The sequence below is a fragment of the Petaurus breviceps genome, unplaced genomic scaffold (assembly GCF_028583685.1).
Source record: "Petaurus breviceps papuanus isolate PSGF00001 unplaced genomic scaffold, PetGlider_PUasm1.0 90825, whole genome shotgun sequence".
NCBI lineage: Eukaryota > Metazoa > Chordata > Mammalia > Diprotodontia > Petauridae > Petaurus > Petaurus breviceps.
Genome location: NW_027187353.1, coordinates 16548028 through 16567095, shown reverse-complemented (window position 1 = coordinate 16567095; position 19068 = coordinate 16548028). Strand labels below are relative to the sequence as shown.

Below are 19068 nucleotides of genomic sequence, written 5' to 3'. Positions count from 1 at the left end.
TCATACAGTAGGGTTCCAGGGCTGGACACAAGATAGAAAATGTCAACTGCCAAAAGGACCATTTGGAACTTTACCACCAGTAGGAGCCTTTCCTTGGCTTTGACTCTCATGCTGCTGGCAAGCATCTTTTTCCCTATGTGACCCCCTCAATAGGTGGCCATCTGCCTATGATGGTGTCATTCTCCTTGGCCACAGAGAGTAAAAGTAGCACTAATGGGAACTAGACAGGCAGCTTTTTTTTTTTTAATTTTTTGTTTTTTGCCCCTTTTTTGGAGGGCAATTGGGGTTAAGTAACTTGCCCAAGGTCACACGGCTAGTAAGTGTGTCAAGTGTCTGAGGCTGTATTTGAATTCAGGTCCTCCTGACTCCAGGGCCAGTGCTCTATTCACTTTGCCACCTAGCTGCCCGGACAGGCAGTTTTGGGGGCCTGAGAAGGACAAGCTTCCTAACATGAGGTCTGCCCTGAAGCGGAATGGGCAGCTTTCTGGGGTTCTCCCTCACCGAAGGAGCAGGAACACTCTGGATGGGTGCTGAAGTCCCTTTCACTTCTGACATTCTCGGAATCTATGGGAATGAGTGAAGTGTAAATGCACACAATATTAGAGTTGGAAGAGGTTTTATAGGTCAAGAAGATGGACTTCAGCTAGGGCCAGAGCAGGATTAACTGTTTAGATTGGCAGCGTAAACATTTATGCCTCAGAAATCAGCAAATTTGGCAAATCAGGGCTTGATTTATTATTATTATTATTATTATTATTATTATTATTATTACTAACTCTGTACACAGTGTTAATAATGCAGATTAAAATAAAAAGTGTGTTAGCATATACATTTTTTTTGGAGAGCTGGTTGTTAAACATTTTACAAGCACACCTTTGATTTCAGACCAGACCAGGAAAAACTATGGCTATTTCTTTGAATTATCATTAGATTTGGAGTCTGAGGACCTGGGGCAGAAATGTATTCTGTTACTGACTGACTGTGACCTTGGACTTAATCTCTCTGAAGCTCAATTTCCCTATCTATAAAATGAGGGGGTTAGACTAAATTTAACCATCTCTTGAAGGTCCTTTCCAGCTACTGATCTATGAGCATCATGACTCTCATGAGGTTTTACTGAACTGTGTGATCTATGAGCCACGCACCTAACATTTATTGATCGCCTACTATATACAGGGCTCTGAATTGGAAACACAGGGGAGGGATGAGTGAGGAAACCAGACCCTAATTTGATATTCTCATGTTGTAGGAGACGGTGTACTATGGTAGAAAGAGAACAGCACTTGAAGTCAGTGGAGCTGGGTTCAAAACCCATCTTTGCTACTAACTAGCTAGATGATCTTGGGCAAGTCACTTAACTAACTCAGCTCTCTTCTCTGTAATATGGGAAGACTGGCCTACATGAGCCCTGAAAGCTCTCAAACTTGTGATGCCATAGTGTGCAGAGAGGGAGGATAAGTCAGGTGAGCTGCCTCTCTCTTTAAACTGTAAGTAAATGGAGCTCTCGGGATGGATAGAGCTGGAAGGGACTTTGGAGATTGGGGCTGAGTTTTGTCTCTCTAGATATTGTGTGAAATCTTGGGGGATAAGAACTGTCTTCCCCTTTCCCTAGAACTCTACCTGCCTCAGCACTTCTAAAGCCTTCATTTTAGAGATAAGGAAAATGAGGCCCAGGGATGTTAAGCAACTCAGCCTAGGTCACACAGCCTGAAAGAGGCTGAGCTAAAATTCAATCCCAGGCCTTTGGAATCCATATCTTCTTCCACTACCCCCTGACATGGAGCTGGCCCTGGAATTAAGTGGGCACGTCTGGAGGTGTCTCCACTGTGCTTGCTGCCAAAAGAAGGAGGGGAAGGGATTGTTTTACTCCTATACAAGGTGGCGCCAGGGCCCCGGCCCATGGTCCGAGGTGGGAAGGGGGAGTCAGGCGGCAGTCAGCTAGAGAAGCGAGCCAGGTAATTACCCAGCTTGAGTCCAAACCCTGCGGCGGCAGCTGCTGCCAGTTAATCATGGGCAGTTATATGGAAAAACAGAATGTGTGAGGGAAAGAAAGGCTGAGAGGGGAAGTGTGTAGGGATGGCTTTTTACCATATCTGAGGCCACTTCATCCAGATAGTTTACATGGGGCAGAAGGAGAGGCAGTGCCAAGCCTCATTCTGTGATGAAAAGCTGAGACCCAGGCAGGGGAGGGTTGACTTGGCCACAGCGAGTTAGTAGACAAGCTGGGAAAGAATGCAGGCCTCTTGGCCTCCCGGGTGAGGTCCCAAAGACTGGTCTTTAGTGTCTCAAATACAGGCTGTATTAGACCCGAGATCACCTTTGTGTAGGCAGCTTTGGGGGAGGAAATTCCCCCTACTAACTAGCAACTTACTCTTAAGGGAGTGAGATGTGATCCAGAGAACCACTGGACCTGAATTCAAATCCTTCCTATGACTTTTATTGCTTTTATGAGGCTAAACAAGGCACTCAATCTCCTTGGGCCTCAGTTTCCTCATTTGTAAAATGAGGGGGGTGACAATACTAAGCTTATATCCCCAAATGGGTCAAAGAGAAAGGGAAGGAACCCAGGAGCAGAAAACTACTTCTAGTAGCTTTCCTTATTACAAGAAAGAATGGAAACCAGGGGGATACCCATCCATTGGGGAATGGCTGAACAAGTGATAGCAGAGGAATGTCATGGAATATGATTGTGCTGTAGGAAGCAGTGAAAGGGATGGATTCAGAGGAACCTGGAATGACGTAAAGTCAAGTGAGCAGAAGCAGAACAGCAGAGACAGGAAGACTTAAGAACCCTGAGCACTTCAATGGTCAATGCTTCCAGAGGACTAATGACAAACTGTGCCAGCTGCTCCCGACAGACAAGTGGCAGTCTCAAGGGGCAGAAGGAGGCAGGCACCGGTGGGCATGGCCAATGGGAAAGTTCATTTTACTTGACTGTCCATGCTTGTTTTGAGGGTGCTGTTTTTCTTTCCCCAATGCAGAGTGGGGGAGGCAGAAAGAAGAGAAAACACATGCTTGGTTTAAATTAAATTAAAAAGTGGATATTGAGCTTCATGGTCTCTGAGGTCCTTTCCATTCCTACATCTCTGATACTGATTCTTATTTGTAGTCCTTATGAAGTTGCCTGGTTCTCTTAGGGGTTAGGTGACTTGTTCAAAGTCACAGTCGGTGTTTGGCAGAGGCCTGACTTCACCCCAGGTTTGTCTGACTCCATGGCCAGCTCTCTATCCATAATATATTTGAGGGCCTCTTGTCCTTAGCTACTATCTCTCCTCATCCCAAGTCATACCACATACAAATCCAGGGTCCCTGTCTTCTGCCATTTTTCTCAGGCTTCCTCTAACAAGCTTGTCCTCATATCTATCATTCACAATGAGCATAGTCCCAATGTCCCCTTTCCTAAGGACTTTTGTGTTTGATCAGGAATAAGTCTATGGCAAAAGGGATGAAAATTTAGGTGGGACTCCTGGCATCAGGCAAAGGATGGAAGAAGACAAGGGGTAGGGAGTCTTCTGTTAGTGAGCTCCCATCATCAGTCTTCAAGGCAAGCTAACTCAAATAGGAACAGAAGGCCACTAAATGTCCATAAGGATCCCTGTGGTGAGTCATATAATGACTTAGAAAACCACATACTAGCATTATCTATGTTCTATTGCATTTTCATTTATTTTGTTAAATATTTTCCAATTACATTTTAATCTGGTTCTGGCTATACTCTGGGGTTCTGTAGGCCACGTGTTTGCCAATTCTGGTTTAAACTATGTCAATAACTTACTGTTTGACTTTAGGCAACTCATCTCATTGAACAGGGACTCAGTTTCCTTGAGCTCTAAAATGCTATCGTCCCTCTATCTTGTCTCCCCTTGGGCTCCTTGAAGGTGGGAACTATGTCTTACACATAGAGTATGGATCTCTTATAGCACCTATGACAAAGCCTTGCATAGAGTAGGTGCTCAATAAATGCTCACTGAATAAAGGAAAAAATAAGAATCAGAGTCTACCAAAAGTTAATCTTTCATGACTTCCCAATGCCTACAGGGTAAAGTTTCCAAACCATTGATCATGGCATTCAAGACCCTAAGCAATCTACCTCACAGAGCCATGTTACAATTGAGGAAAATGAAACTCATAGACGTTAAGTGATTTGCCCATGTTGATAGAGGATTTGACTCCACTTCCAGAATTCTGGCCCCTGCACTGTCTTCATCCGGTCTGTCTATTTTGTTTCATATCACTTCCCTTTCCAGTGTCTAGTACACAGAAGGCATTTAATAAATGCTTGCTGATTGGCTGACTTACGTCCCAAGTGAGCCAAGCCAGCCTGCTCTCCATCATCCCTTCTCATTTTGCCCTCCTCTCCCCTATCAGTGACTTCCATGCTTGGGACTGGCTTTGCCCCCTCCCACGTCTACCTGACCATGTCCTTTCCTTCCTTCAAGACCTAGTCTTCCTCTTCCATGAGGGGAAAGTGATGTCTACTGCCCACCATTATTTTCTTGTCCTTCTTCCCCTAGGCTGCTCCTTTGTCCTTCTCTCCCTTCCTTCTGTCAGAATCATCTCTATACAAGTCTTTACCTACCAAACTACCTCCTCAAGAGCCAGGTCTGTGCACCCCAACATTGAACCCAGAATCTTGTACACAGACAGTGATCAATAAGTGCTGTTTTTTTTTTAACTGAGAGTTAGCACAGTCCAGCCAGGGAACCAGACACAGAACCCAGAGTCCTTACCATGTTCATAACTGTCAACACGTAGTTCTCCACATGGTCCCAGCCATGGTACTCCACCATCTTGGTATCTGCCACCACCAGGGTCTCCACCCACTTCTCCTTGCTGATGGAGCGCTGCTGCAGCCGCCGTCTACGCTGCTGCTGTTGCTTCTGCTCCCACCTTTCCCTCCTCTTCTCTGACTTCCCCTGGTTCTCAGGAGATTCTGTGGAAGGGGTGAGACAGAGACAGAGAGAGACAGAGACAGAGAGAGAGACAGAGAGACAGACAGAGAGAGAGAGACAGAGAGTGAGAGAGACAGAGAGAGACAGAGAGAGAGGGAGGGGGGAGGGAGGGAAAGACAGAGACAGAGAGAGAGACAGAGAGACAGAGAGAGAGAGGGAGAGAGAGAGGAGACAGAGAGAGAGACAGAGAGAGAGAGGGAGACAGAGAGAGAGACAGAGAGAGACAGAGAGACAGAGAGAGAGAGACAGAGAGAGAGAGACAGAGAGAGACAGAGAGACAGAGAGAGACAGAGAGACAGAGAGAGAGACAGAGAGAGACAGAGAGACAGAGAGAGAGAGACAGAGAGACAGAGAGAGAGACAGAGAGACAGAGAGAGAGAGGGAGAGAAAGAGAAGGAGACAGACAGAGAGAGACAGAGAGAGAGAAGGGGAGAGAGAGAGAAGGAGAGAGAGAGACACAGAGAGAGAGGAGACAGAGAGACAGAGAGAGAGAGATAGAGAGAGACAGAGAAAGAGAGAGGTCTGGTATATCTTCTGGGAAGGATGGAATGGAGAGCCTTTCTTGGGAAGTCATTGGCTCCTAAAAATCTGTCAGTTGGGGATCTTCTGGTATTGAATTCTTTCATACTTGGTCAGACCAGTCCTCAGACAGCAGTCTGTCCCTGAACCCACCCCCACAAAAACCTTTTCAGTTCGATGGAACTTTCTAGAACTCATGTTCCACTGGCAAAGCCTTTGAGAAGCAAGTGGCCTTTCACGTTTTAAAATATCCTCTTTTCTGGTCTCCTGGTTTAGTAGCATCCCATTCTAACACGATTCTTCAAATAAAAATGAATATGAAAAGGATCTCTGAAGTATGGGGAACTCTCAGTGTGGACACTCTCCCCCTCACCTGCCTAGGACTCAGCAAATAGACAATCCTTATATGACTTTGTAGAGAAGTACTAGGGAGTTGTTTGAGTCATTTAGAAGTTAAATGATGTGTTCAGAGTCACACAACTAGGAAATATTTTTGTAGTCTGGTCATTTTTAGTCAAGTCCAACTTTTTGTGGCCCCATTTGGGTTTTCTTGGCAAAGATCCCAGAGTGGTCTGCCATTTCCTTCTCCAGCTCATTTTATAGATGAGGAAATTAAGGCACACAGGGGAAGTGACTTGCCTGGGGTCACCCAGCTAGTCTGAGGCTGGATTTGAACTCATGAAGTTGAGTCTTTCTGACTCCAAGCCTAGCACTCCACTGCATTCAATTTCCTCATCCATAAAATGGGAATAAAAATAGATCTCACAGGCAGAAATGAGAAAATTTATATTAGAGCACTTAAGCAAACTTTAGAACATTATATAAATGTCATGATGATCTGAGGCCTCAGGCTTTTATTGGCTCTGTGAGTACAGGCAAGTCCCTTAATTTCTCTGGGCCTCATCTTCCACATTTATAAAACGGGCATAATAACGTATTTGTAGAAGCTACCTGGCAGGGTTTTTGTGAAGACCAGAATTGATAATGTTTATAAAGTGCTTCATGTGAACTGAAATTATTATTTGAAACACATTCAGCTAGAATGTAAGATCAAGCATTGTTTGAGATAGTGCTAAGAAAAGAGAAAGACTTTGTAGTTGGGGAGGGCCTGAGCTTGGTGCCAGCTCTGTCATTTCCTGGGTAATCATGGGCTAGGCCGTCAACCTCCATTAGCTTCAGTTTTTTTCTCTGTGAGATTGAGATAAGAACATTTCTCTTTCCCTTCTCTCAAGGCTGTTGTGAGTACCAAAGGACCCAATAACCCCCATGCATCACATGAGGAGATACTCTGGTGCTATTTCAAAGCTGGAGTGCCTTTAATTTCACCACAACGCAGCTGAGCCCATGGAGCAACATGGCGGCCTTCAATGGCTAAAGGATTAGGAATGAGAGAAGACCAGACCTTTCTGGATATAGGCCAGAAGGAAGTTGGGTCTGCTCCCTGACACCTATGAGGGCAAACTGAACTTCCTAAGGTGGGGGAAGGAGTCTCCAGACAAACTCCCATTTCATCCTTCCTACAACAATCCTGGAAGGGAGGTATCACAAGCACTGTCACCCCCATTTAATAGATGAGGAAACTGAGACTCCAAGGCAGCAGCAGCAACAGCAGCAGATGTCATTGACAATAACGTTTTCAAGTCTGCAAAGTAATTTCCATGCATTCTCTCCTTTGAGCCTGATAGTAATCCTGGGAGGTAAGTACTACAGAAATCACCATGCCCATTTTACAGATGTGGAAACTGAGGCTTAGAGGAGTTATCCAAGGTTGCACAGCTAGAAAAGGTCAGAGATGTGATTTGAACCTGATTCTTCCTGACTCCAAGTCCAGCACAAGGTAGAGAAAAGCGGAAGCATTGCTATAGCACTTAGTATGTGTCCCAGGTCCTACATTAAGCGCTTTACAAATATTATCTAATTTGATCCTCTCAGTCTTGGGAAGTAGGTACGATATCCCCATTTTACAGCTGGAGAAACTGAGGCAGATGGGTGTTAAGTGACTGACTCAGGGTTACACCGCTAGTAAGTGTCTGAGGCCAGATTTGAACTCAGATTTTCCTGACTGTAGGCCCCATTCTATGCACCATGGTGCCACTGAGCTGGTTCAGGTGCCTTGCCCGGGGCCACAGAACAGAGGAGCCCAGACTCACACCCAAGTCTTCCAACTCCCCATTAGTGTTTTTTCCCCATGAGCTTCAGGGCTGCCTGCAGTGGATGCTGACAGAGAACTACCAGGAGCCTTTCTGGTACCTGCCCTCAGCCCAATCTCTCCTGCTCTCCTGTCTCCATGGCAACCATTCTCCCAGCTGGACCAGCAGAGGCTCCCTGGCCCAGTGCCCTCTGGATCACCTCCTTCTAGGAGACTCGCTATGGCCCAAGGGTTCCCTACACTCTCATACTGAGCTGCACTGACCTCAGGAGAGTCCTTCCTCCAGCTATAAACCAGGGAGAATCAGGGAACCCAAAATAGCCAGTGGAGAATTCTGTGCCATAGAATGATGGCTCACTAAGGAAATCATACCCACAGCACCCTGGAGCTGGAAGCAACAAAGGATGACCTAGTCCAACTGCTCCATTGTAGACACAGTGAAGCTGAGGCCCCTACAGGGGTTTGCCTCAGATCCCCCAACTCTCTGGGGCAGGACCCAGGACCCCGGACTGTTGGGCCCCCTGACTCTCAGTCTGATGTCCCTTCTGATACACAGTGGTGTCTAGAAAGAGCATTAGCCTTGGGGCCAGAGGTCTTCGATCCACAGCCTGGCTATGCCCCTGATGATGTGAACCCTCTAGACCTTGGCCTCCTCACCTAAAGAAGGTGTTGATCTAGGTGACTCAGTGGTCTTTTCTATCTCTCAATCTATGATTGGGGTGACTCAGTGGTATAATGGATAGAGCTCAGAACTTGGAGTCAGGTAGATCTGAGTTCAAATCCTGCCTCAGACACTAGTGATATGACTCTGGACTTTCTTTGCCTCAGTTTCCTCATCTGTAAAATGAAGATAATAATAACCCCTACCTGGGGCGGCTAGGTGTCGAAGTGAATAGAGCACTGGCCCTGGAGTCAGAAGGACCTGAGTTCAGATCCAGCCTCGGGCACTTAACATTTATTAGCCATGTGAACTTAGGCAACTTGCTTAACCCCAACTGCCCTGCCTTCCCCACTCCAAAAAGCAACAACAACATCAATAACAACAACAATAATAATAATAACACCTACCACCAAGGGCTCTTGTGAAGATCAAATGGGTTAATGAACCGAAAAGGGCTTTGCGATCTTAAAGCACAATATAAACGCTAGCTATTGTTACTGATGTTACAATAATTACTGTTATCCTATGATACTCTTCCTGTCAACTGCATTATCCAGAATCAGAGAAATGGAGAACCTCGGGGTTGGAAAGAACCTCAATTGCAGCCCTCTCCTTTTATAGGTGAGGACCAGAGATGGCATGCACCTGAGGGTGCACCGAGGGCTGGTGACCTCAGCACCCCCCAGCCCAGGGCTCTTTCGCCCACACGGCACCATCTCTCAACATTCCTCCTGGCTTTAGCAAAGCTCTACCTGCAGCCTGTAATGACACCTGAGCTCCTAGGGGCCTCGATCGTCACGGCCACTCCCAAGTCTAAGACGGGCAAGCTGAGAGAAAAACCATCTAGAGGTGAGAGAGAGGTGAAATGTGCGGAGCTCCTGACCCAGGCCTGACCCACTGAGGTGGCTGGCTCGCACACAGACTGGAAACTCAGCATCCATCTGGAAGCCATCAAATCCTTAATAAAGAAGGCAGCTTCCCTGTGGTCTCTCAGTCTTACCCTTTGGCCAAACCAAATAAGTGAGACAGCAGTAAGCGCCAGGCACATTTTTTTGGAAGGAAAACAGGGAATGTTACTGCCATTGGTCAGTCAGTCAATAAACATTTATTAAATGCCTGCTGTGTGCCAGGCACTGTGTTAAGAGCAGAGGATACAAAAAAAAGGTAAAAGATAATTCCTGTCCTCAAGAAGCCTCCATTTTGGGGCAAGTTACCTAACCCCAATTGCCCTGCCTTACCCTCTCCAAAAAAAAAAAAAAATAACCCAGAAGCCTCCATTTCCAGTGTTCTTCCCACTGCACTAAAGAAAAAAAGGTACCTTTGATGCCACATGTGCCCAGGACCCTGGGGAGGGGAGTTCCTGTACGTGCCCTGGGACCCGTTCTCCAGTCTTCCTGGTGGTCTGGTGTCTGCCGCTTGTAAACCACATGAGGCTGTGCCACTCCAGTCCTGGGCTTGATTCCATCCAGTGGTTCAATGAAATAGTCTTCATTGGAGAGCTGGAATACACCTTTCTGGGATGGGGGTAGGGTGGGAGAGGGGGGGACAAGAAAACATCATTGCTATGTGTCAATCACAGCACCCAACGGGAATAATCAGCTGAGAGAACACAGCTCCCCATCACCCACAAAATCAAGGCCAAGACCTTCTGCCTGGCATTTAAGGTCTTCTTTAATGTGTTTAATCAACTTCTCCCCCTCACCTCAACCAAGATACCTTAGGATTAGCATAATCTTAAGAATTATTTTCTCTTCTACTAAACCCTGACTAAAAAGTACCTTAGTTGTTAACTCAAAAATAAAGAGGCATGTTCATTTGCTTCTCATTTGCATGCCGTCAAATGTCAACATTCAGACAGATGTCCCACCTATTCTGTCCAGAAAAAAACCCTCTCCCTCATCAATTTCTCCCTTCTTTCTTCCCCATGGCCAGCAGCGGTTGGATGTGTAGAGTTGGTCTGGAGAAGTGCCAGTTGGGTTCTGCGCACATGATCCTCTTGCCATGGGACACAGACCCTTCTTAGAGCTTCTCCAATGGATTCTTAGTGGGTAGGAGCTCTGGAGTCAAGAGGGCAGACTTTGTTACTTTCATTTCCTTCTTTTCCCCCAACCTAGGCCCTGTGAGACGTCAATGGAATTGCTGACCTTTCCTGATCCCATCCTGAAATCTGGTTGGAGCTATGAAGGTCAAATGCTCTGGGCAGACTCCACTCAGTGACCCCTCCATCCTTGACTTGGTTCTTTCCACTTTGGAGCTTGGCATTTCCCTGCCTCTGTTCTTATCTCTAGCTGGAGCAGTAACAACAAACACTGGGCTGGACACAGACTAGCCTTGTCCCTGGACTTTTCTTTGGTTCTGATGAATCATTTCAAAGATAGTGGTCCCCATTCTATGGTGCCTTCATATACCCTCAGGAGTAGACAGGGAACAATTGTGTTCCCCTCATCCCTCCATGACCTGGGGGTAGAAGGGATCCCCAGTCTCATCTGTAAAGACCATCCAATATGGGAACCCCCTCTATAGCATCGATTAATGAATAATCATCCATGAAGTGTTAGCTACATGCCAGGTACTGTGTATCACCGACCGGTGGTCCTCCAGCCCTTCCTTGATCACCTCCAGGGGAAAGGAGTCTGTGTTCTAAGATCTCTCCCATTTCTGACATTCTGAGTTCTTTGCTCTAAAGTCTGTATAAGAGACTGTAATGGGAATGGGAATTTTAAAGATCTTCCCTGCCCCTAGGCTAAAGTGCACCTGGAGCCTGGGGTGGGAGGCTTGTTTTTCAGTAGATACTTTTTGATTGGCCAGTGAGTCAATAAGGTTGTTACATTCTCTGAGCCAGGAGAAGGCTATATAAGCCCTGATGTGTAGCTTTGTTTTGGGGCTCACTTTGAGAAGTGTTCTGTGATTTGATCTGGATTCTGGGAAGCCGTTGTCCAGAGCCCCCCGGCTTTGAAACCCAGATGTTGAAACATATTCAGTGACTCTGGAAGAGAGTGAGGCTGACAACTTCATGCAATTCTCTCACATAAATCACTGACACTTGACTCACACTTGTGAGTCAAGCCATCACCTCATGATGTCATTGGTCCTCTTGAAACAAATAGATAATAGCAACAGATGAGATTATAGGATGGATCTTGGTTCTGGAGTTGGAAGGAACCTGAGAGACCATCCAGTTATATACATCCATCTCATTTTACAGATGAGGAAACTGAAGCCCGTGGAGGTTAGAGCTCAAGCATACACAAGTAGTAAGCATCACATGTGGTATAGAACCCCCAGCTCCAGAGCCAGAGCTCTTTCCTCTGTATCACATAGGCAAAACAGTTAATAAGTAAATAAAGTGTTATATGAATGTCTTGCAAAGCATAAAGAGAAAAATTCTCTGAAGAACTCAACTTGGCCCTTTAAATTAAGTCAATATAATATAACATAACATAGTACAATATATCTTAATGATGTCTGTGTGTAGATGAGCAAAAAGCAGGAAAATGTAGAAGAATAAAATCTTAGATCTGCAAAAGTCTTCTTTTTTCAAATAAACTTTACTGATAGCTTTTTAAATCACTTATATTTTCCACTACATCCCTCCCAGAGAGCCATCACTTATGATAAAGAGTTTGAGACTGTCAGTTACCCTCACCCTGGTTTAGCCCATCTGCAGGGATGGTTTACTAGGATGTGGTATGCTATAGCTTCTTGGAGCTCACAAAGCAATATGACCAAATGTTTCATGAAGAGATGTTTCTCATTACTTTTGAACGCAGAAAGAAGCCAACTCATTTATTTGTGTCTGTATTCATGAGGAGAACATCTGAGCCATCTTTCCATATAGCTTTAACTTCTTTATCAAAAATTAGGTATTTATTAAGAGCTTACTATATGCATCAGGCATTGTGCTATGTGCTGGGGATACAAAGAGGAAACAGTACCTGCCCTCAAGAAGCTTACACTTACTTTGTCTTCTGGTTTCATTTAGGGAAAGAATGTCAAGATGGAGACTCACTAGAGTGGGGAACAGAAATGGTACTTTTAGAGCATCAAATAGCTAAGTTGATGTTTGTGGGCGGCTTAAGAACTCTGTGGTTCTTAATGTCTTCTTCCTCCTTTGTAACTACTCAGTCACCATCTCCATGGAAGGAGTCCACACTGAACTAAAGACTGTTTTGTACTTTTAGCTAATCCATGATTTGCCATGCCTCTAAAATCCATTGTCCAGTGGCTGCCCTCCTGGATATTGACAAGAATGGCAAGGGTCAAAAAGTCCCAGAGTGCAACAATGGAAGAAAGAACCACCACAATAAAACCATGAATCCACCAAGGACCAGGAACAAATAGTCTTGGACCAGGTGAACTTACCCTAAGTTGAACTCAAATCATGGGCTCTCAAATCCCAGATGATGGAAAACCAGGAGCCTAAAGACTAATGGTGCATCCCAGATACTGTCTGAAAACTCTAGACCGTGTCCTCCAGCTCAGCCATGTGCTCTTTCCCCATCATTAGCTTTTCTGCTAGTCGAGGGACAGGCAATCTACCAGGATGAGGGGAGAAAATTGCTAGAACCCCCTTCCTGGGACATCAGCAAACAACTGAGTCTGAACAAGGGATGAACTCTAAGGTGAGGATCTGGAGAGAGAAAAGGCTTTTGGAAACAGGTCTTCTCAGTACCAATGGCAGTAAAGTGGCATTTCCCATGATTTCACTTCTAAAAGTTAAAAAAAACCAGATGATAGTCTGCAATCACAACACTCCTCTCTGTAAAGAGGCTCAAAGACCTAGCGTAAAATCCTGGCTTATTGAGAGGTGGCACATTGTGGTGGAAAGAACCTTGAATTTGGAGGGTCTTAGCCCTGGAAATGACCAACTGTGTAATGCAGGTCCTCTAACTCATCTGTCTTATTTCCCTCATCTGTACAATGGGGATAATAAAGCCTTTTTAAATGTAATTTTGTATAGATGAGAGAGTAGAGAGATAGGTCAGCAACTATTTATTGATATTTTCTGACTTTTTAAAAATATTTCTAAGGTTGGAAATTTTTTTCCCACAACTTCCTCTTTTCGCATAAGTTGTGTACTGCTCCCACCATTGTATTACTCCAGCACAGATTACCTTTATATATTCTTGGTCCAATGCAGCTCCTTTTCCTGTCTTTGTTCTCTCTAGTGATATTTCTACCTCTTCTATAAGCACACAATACATTGAGGTTAGGGTCTGGGTGCACTGCTTTCATTAGCCTTGATGGAGAATCAGTTCATTGAAATGGCGTTTCCAAATCTTTTCCATTTTTCCTCTTTTTTTGGTAATCCTTCCGTTTGAAACTTTAATGTCCTTGGGATGACTTTGCTTAGTTCCATAGCTTGCTAAATTGTCTTTAAACTGGTTTTATTCTCCATTGCTCCTCTGCTTTATGAGACAATCCTAATGGAGACCAGGTAGCACAAAAGAGATAATGCTAGAACTGGAGTCAGGAAGACTGCAGCTCAAATCCTGCTTCAAATACTTAGTAGCTGTGGACCCTGGGCAAGTCACTTAACCTCAGTCTACCTTAGTTTCCCCATTTGTAAAAATGAGAATAATACTAGCACCTACTTTTTAGGGTAGTTGAGAGAATCAAATGAGATAGCATTTGTCAAGTGCTTTGCAAAAGGTAAACTTCTATCTATGATTAATTGTCCATCATCTTTCATTGTAAGATTTTATTGTAGCTGGGTATGTTTATAGCTGTGTGTAGGCTGAATTGCTACCAGAAACTGCAAATCTCTTTTAGTGACTTCAGGCTTCTTGTGAAGGCAAAGATCCATCTTGTCTATGTGAACATTTTACCAATGTTATAATATATCGGTGAGGCAGATAACCACTGTCTCTGAAGATATAAAGATGAGAAGCAAACAAAACACAACAGAGAGACCCATGGTGAGTGTGAACTGGCCATGACAACCAATGAGGAACTCCAAAAGAGAAAGGAAGTAAAAAGCATCATCAACATCAACTCTGTGTGTGTGTATGTGTCTATTTGGCAAACAAGTCAAATGTCTGCTGATTAAAGTACTTTCTGAGTCAGGTACTGAGGGATTTTCTTTGCTCTGGTGATTAATTTATGTTGGTTAAACATCTGGATAAAATTTTTATAGTCAGGGCTGATGTCATATATCAGGGTCACTCACATATATATCAAGGGCATCTTTGATGAGAGTTTTAATAGAGAACAATAGGTGTCCATGACTAATATTCAATAGTAGACCGTGTCTTTACCATTTCACAATTAACTGAAAGATGTTGAGAACATAAGATGCTTTTATTATTATTGCTTATCATGAAAAGAATTTGATTCAGTAAAAAAAATCCACCTTATAGACTCTTTTACAACAAGGGGTCTCAATCATATGTCAAGAATCATCAAGATTCCTTGGAAGATGTAGGAACAGAAACAAATTTGTTCACTGACATCTAACAAATGTTAGGTGAGGTATAAAAGAGAGAGAGAGGTGTGTTTGTCAAAGATAATCACCTCTTTAATGAAGGACATCCAGCACAGTAAAGTTCTCTAGATGCTTCTTTTTTTTGGGGGGGAATGGGTGACATTGTGTCAATCACATTAAGCACCCAAACTTTTCAGAGTCTCCTAGAAATCATCTGTAAATACTCAAAGGAGTCTGGTTTGTCCATCCACACAGAGAAGACCAAGTGGATGAATAATATCTATTGTTCAGATTTCAACATGCTATTGTTGTTCTTCAGACATTCAGTCATATCCAACTCTTCACGACCCCATAGGAAGTTTTCTTGGCAAACATATTATAGTGGTTTGCCACTTCCTTTTCCAATGGATTAAGACAGAGGTTAAATGACTTGCCCAGGGTCACACATCTAGTGAGTGCTTGAGGCTGGATTTAAATTCAGGTCTTCCAGACTCCAGGCCCAGCATTCTACCCTCTGAGTCACTTAACTGCCTCTTGGACAGCCTATAGTATTTGTCTATCAGTATGTCTGCCTATGAAAGAACACAAAGATGGAAAATTATCTGGGTCCAGAGCTGAATGAGAGGAGGAGATCAGACTGGATTGCTATCAGAAAACTACAAATCCCTTTTCATGACTTCAAGCTTCCTGTGAAAGCCAAGGTCCATCTTTTCAATGCTAACATTTTGTCGATGTTACCATACATCAGTGAGAGATGGAACACCACTGCCACTGAAGATCTAAAGATGGGTAGCAAATCTAAAAATGAGCAGCAAAAATGCAATGGAGAGCATGAGTTGGCTGTAACACATGACCAATAAGGAACTCCAAAGGAGAAAAAAAATCATCAAGGCATTGTATAACAGGAAGGGACGATGAGCCTGTCATGTGGCAAGAATGAGAGATGACAGGTAGTCAGAGTTTCATGGGAATTCTGTGATATAAGGAGAGATTGGCTAAAGCCTCCAGGATGTTGGATGAATCCCCTGTGATGAACTTTTGGTAGAATACAAGCAAGAATCACACCAAATGGGTAGTCATGAACTGGCTGTGATCTGGATTGCTGGAGAGAACTCCCAAAACAATGAAATCATAGATCCATCTGAGTATCTGAAAGCTGGACAGAGCAGGAATGTTATGCACACCCCAGCCATCACAGGGTCATTAAGAGCCAATTGTTTTGCAAACTTCTCTGGGTCTCAGTTTCATGGACTGGATCAGGTGATCTGTAAAATTTTTGTCTGACCTTTAAAATCTTGTGACCCTAAAACAGGTTCTTAGGAAATCATAAAATGCTAAATAACTAGGAGTCATAGTTATTATAAATCAATATGAGAGCAACACAGTGGAATAGATAAAGATAGCTTTGGGGATGTGTTATGCAGTTTTATTGATAGGAACCACAAAGAAGATGCAAAAACTAGTTGTCTTGCTCCTGTACCCCCATGTGACGGAGAATTGAAACCTCCCATGTGTGTTGTCTCTCTCTATTAGACTGTGAGCTCTTTGAAAGCATGCATTGCCTTGTTCCTTTACTTACATCTTCAGTGCTGGGCTCAGTCCTTAATAGGAAGCTTTGTAAATGCCTTTTTTTAATTTATCCATTTGTCAATATCATTCTGGAGAAATATCTCTACTGGAATGGCCCAGGCTTCTCTCATTGACCCAGTTCTGGTCAACATTACAATCAACAACCCAGATAACAACATAAATGGCATCCTTATCAAATTTCTAGATGATTTAAAGCTGGGAGGGATAAATAATGTTTTGGATGACAGTCAGGATCCAAAAAGATTTCAACAGCATAGAATAATGCACCAAATCTAACAAGATGAAATTTAATAGAGATAAATGGAAAGTCTCAAACTCAAAAAAAAAATCTACTTCGAAAGAGCCTGAGGGGAGAAACTAGACAAGAGTTTGTGTAAAGAAAACCTGGGGTGTTTTGGTGAACTGAAAATTCAACATGAGTCATATGTGATTCAGGGCCAAAAGGAAAGAATGCCAACTTGGCTTGTGCTAAGTGAGGTAGAGTGGCCAAAACAAAAAAGATGGATGTCCCATTACCCTGGTTAAAGCACATCTGGAGTGCTGGGTCCCAGGAGGATACTGACAAGATAAAGTACATCCCAAATGGTCATGACTAGGATGGAGAGGTGGATAAAATCATGCCATGTGAGGACTTGGTGGAAAGAGCTGGGAATATTTTGCCAAGAGAAAAAAAAAACTTATGGGAGAAGACCATGCATGCACGTGTGTGCGTGTGTATGTGTGTGTAATTGTCTTCAAGTATCTGAAATGTAAATTAAGTGGAAGAGGACTGAAATATGTTTTTGTTGGTTCTAAAGAGAGGAATTGAGATCATTGGGTGAAGCTACTGAGAGGAAGATTTAATCTCATTATCAAGAAATATATCCCAAAATTTAAAGTTGTGCAAATGGAGAATAAGCTGCCTCTGTCTCAAGGACTTGGAGACATTGCCAGCGGGTTTCCTGCTCAGGGCTGGTTTCATGTAAATGCCCTCTGAGATCCCTTCCAACTCTGATTGGAGCAAGGATTTGAGGAAGGGTCAAGAGATAATTAAGGTTCTTAGAGCTGTGGAAGAGTCGGGATTTTTGATATGCAAGTTAAGGAGTTTGCAGTTACTGACAGCCAGGAGACCTAGAATCCAGGTAGTTAGGTCAGGTCTGAAGAGTTAGGAAGGTATCTGTTGTAGAGAAATAGAAAGAAGTTAGAAAAAACAGAGAGATCGGGAATCTAGGTAGGCAGATGAGATTGAGAGAATGCGGACAGCTCCCAGAGTTCAGGACTCCAGGAAGATGGTGATGTCAAGAAAACAGGTAACTCTCAGAAAATCGAGAATCTAGGTAGGGAAGCATGATGTTTATAGAGGGACAGGGCAGCTCTCCAGAGTCAGGAGTACAAGCAGGAAGGCATGATAGGTTTAGATAAGAGGGGGCAGTAATCTGAGGTCAGGTATCTAGGCAGATGGGTCATATAAGTCAACTCCAGTAAGAATACAGGGATAAGAAACTTGCTACTGAGTAATCATTATCAGAACTTGGAACTGTCAAACCAGGAAATGGTGGCACACATAGAATTACAAAGCCAAACTGAGGAACAACAGCCTCTGGCTGAGGAACGAGACACCCTAGTTCTCAGAAATACTCCCTGGGGAAAGAAAGAAGGAAGAGGAGCCATAGAAAAACTTTGTCACTGTCTGTGGCAAAGGTGAGAAATGGGATTGTGGCTCCCTGGATCCTTCCCTTCCCTTTCCCCAACCGTACCTACTGAAATGGACCTCATCGGTTCTCTGTTGCTCTTATGGCACCCTTGGAATGTGTCTTCTGCAGAAATCCTAGCTCCCAAGTGTTCTTCCCCTCTGCCTTCCTCATCCTCCCTCTCACCTTTGGCTGGCTTCCTCACCTCCTCACATTTCCTCAATTTTCCATATGCCCTAAGTGAGCTTTTATTCTAGCTTTTAAATATTAGTGTTTCCTTGACTTCATAGGGTCATATCTCTAGAATGGGAAGAGCCCTGAAATGCCATCTATTTCAACTCCCTTCTTTTTCAGATGAGGAAACTGAGGCCTTCAGAGGTTAAGTGACTTGCCCAAAGTCACATGTAATAAGCAGAAGAGCCAAGATTCAAACCCAGATCCTCAGAAGCCCAGTCCATCTCTTGTTTCCATTGTACTGCACCATCTGCACCATCTGTGATGGCTTTGGCAGGGGATCTCTGTATATGCGTGTCGTGCTCTCCCTATTTCTTCCCTTTGCTATTTTAAGCAACAGGCACATAGGTTAGTAGTGAGGAAAGCAAGAGAGGAGACTTCCCAGAACTCCCATAGAATTGGCCAAATATTTTCCCAGAGTCACTTCTAGGATCCACTCGAGTTGTCTTCCTGTTGCCTTTCTCCCAGGCTCCATTGGAAACTTACCTCGGGAAATCTCCACCCCCTGGTCCCATGTCCTAAGGAATCATCCCAACCCACAGAAGAATTCTTTGGGGGGAAGGGTGGACAGAAATAGATCAAAGCCTTACACAACCCCAGCAGCACCTTCAGGAAAAATCAGAGAATCCTGAGGAAGCCCAAGAGCTTGGAAACACTCCCTGAGCAGGACAGGAAAGGGCAGGTTCCCAAGACAGCCTTGGGGAGTGGACTGTCAATTCTCAGAATGGAACAATTGATGCTATACACCTTTGGTGTCACCCTCTCCCAGAGAGGCAGAGTAACTTAAAAAACCACAAACTAACATTATCTATGTTATGTTACATTTGTATTTATTTCACTAAACATTTCCCAATTACCTTTTAATCTAG

General features: G+C 44.0%; 1 protein-coding gene across 1 annotated transcript in view; it reads right to left on the bottom strand.

Annotated features, from left to right (window-relative positions):
- ADAMTS7 (ADAM metallopeptidase with thrombospondin type 1 motif 7) overlaps positions 1–19068 on the bottom strand; it is a 163231-nt gene that overhangs the window by 123384 nt on the left and 20779 nt on the right. The window contains exons 3-4 of the mRNA XM_069071387.1: positions 9600–9795; positions 4731–4933 (exon numbers count right to left, since the gene is read on the bottom strand). Of these exons, the coding sequence (XP_068927488.1) occupies positions 4731–4933; positions 9600–9795 (399 nt within the window). The remainder of the gene's footprint in view (positions 1–4730; positions 4934–9599; positions 9796–19068) is intronic.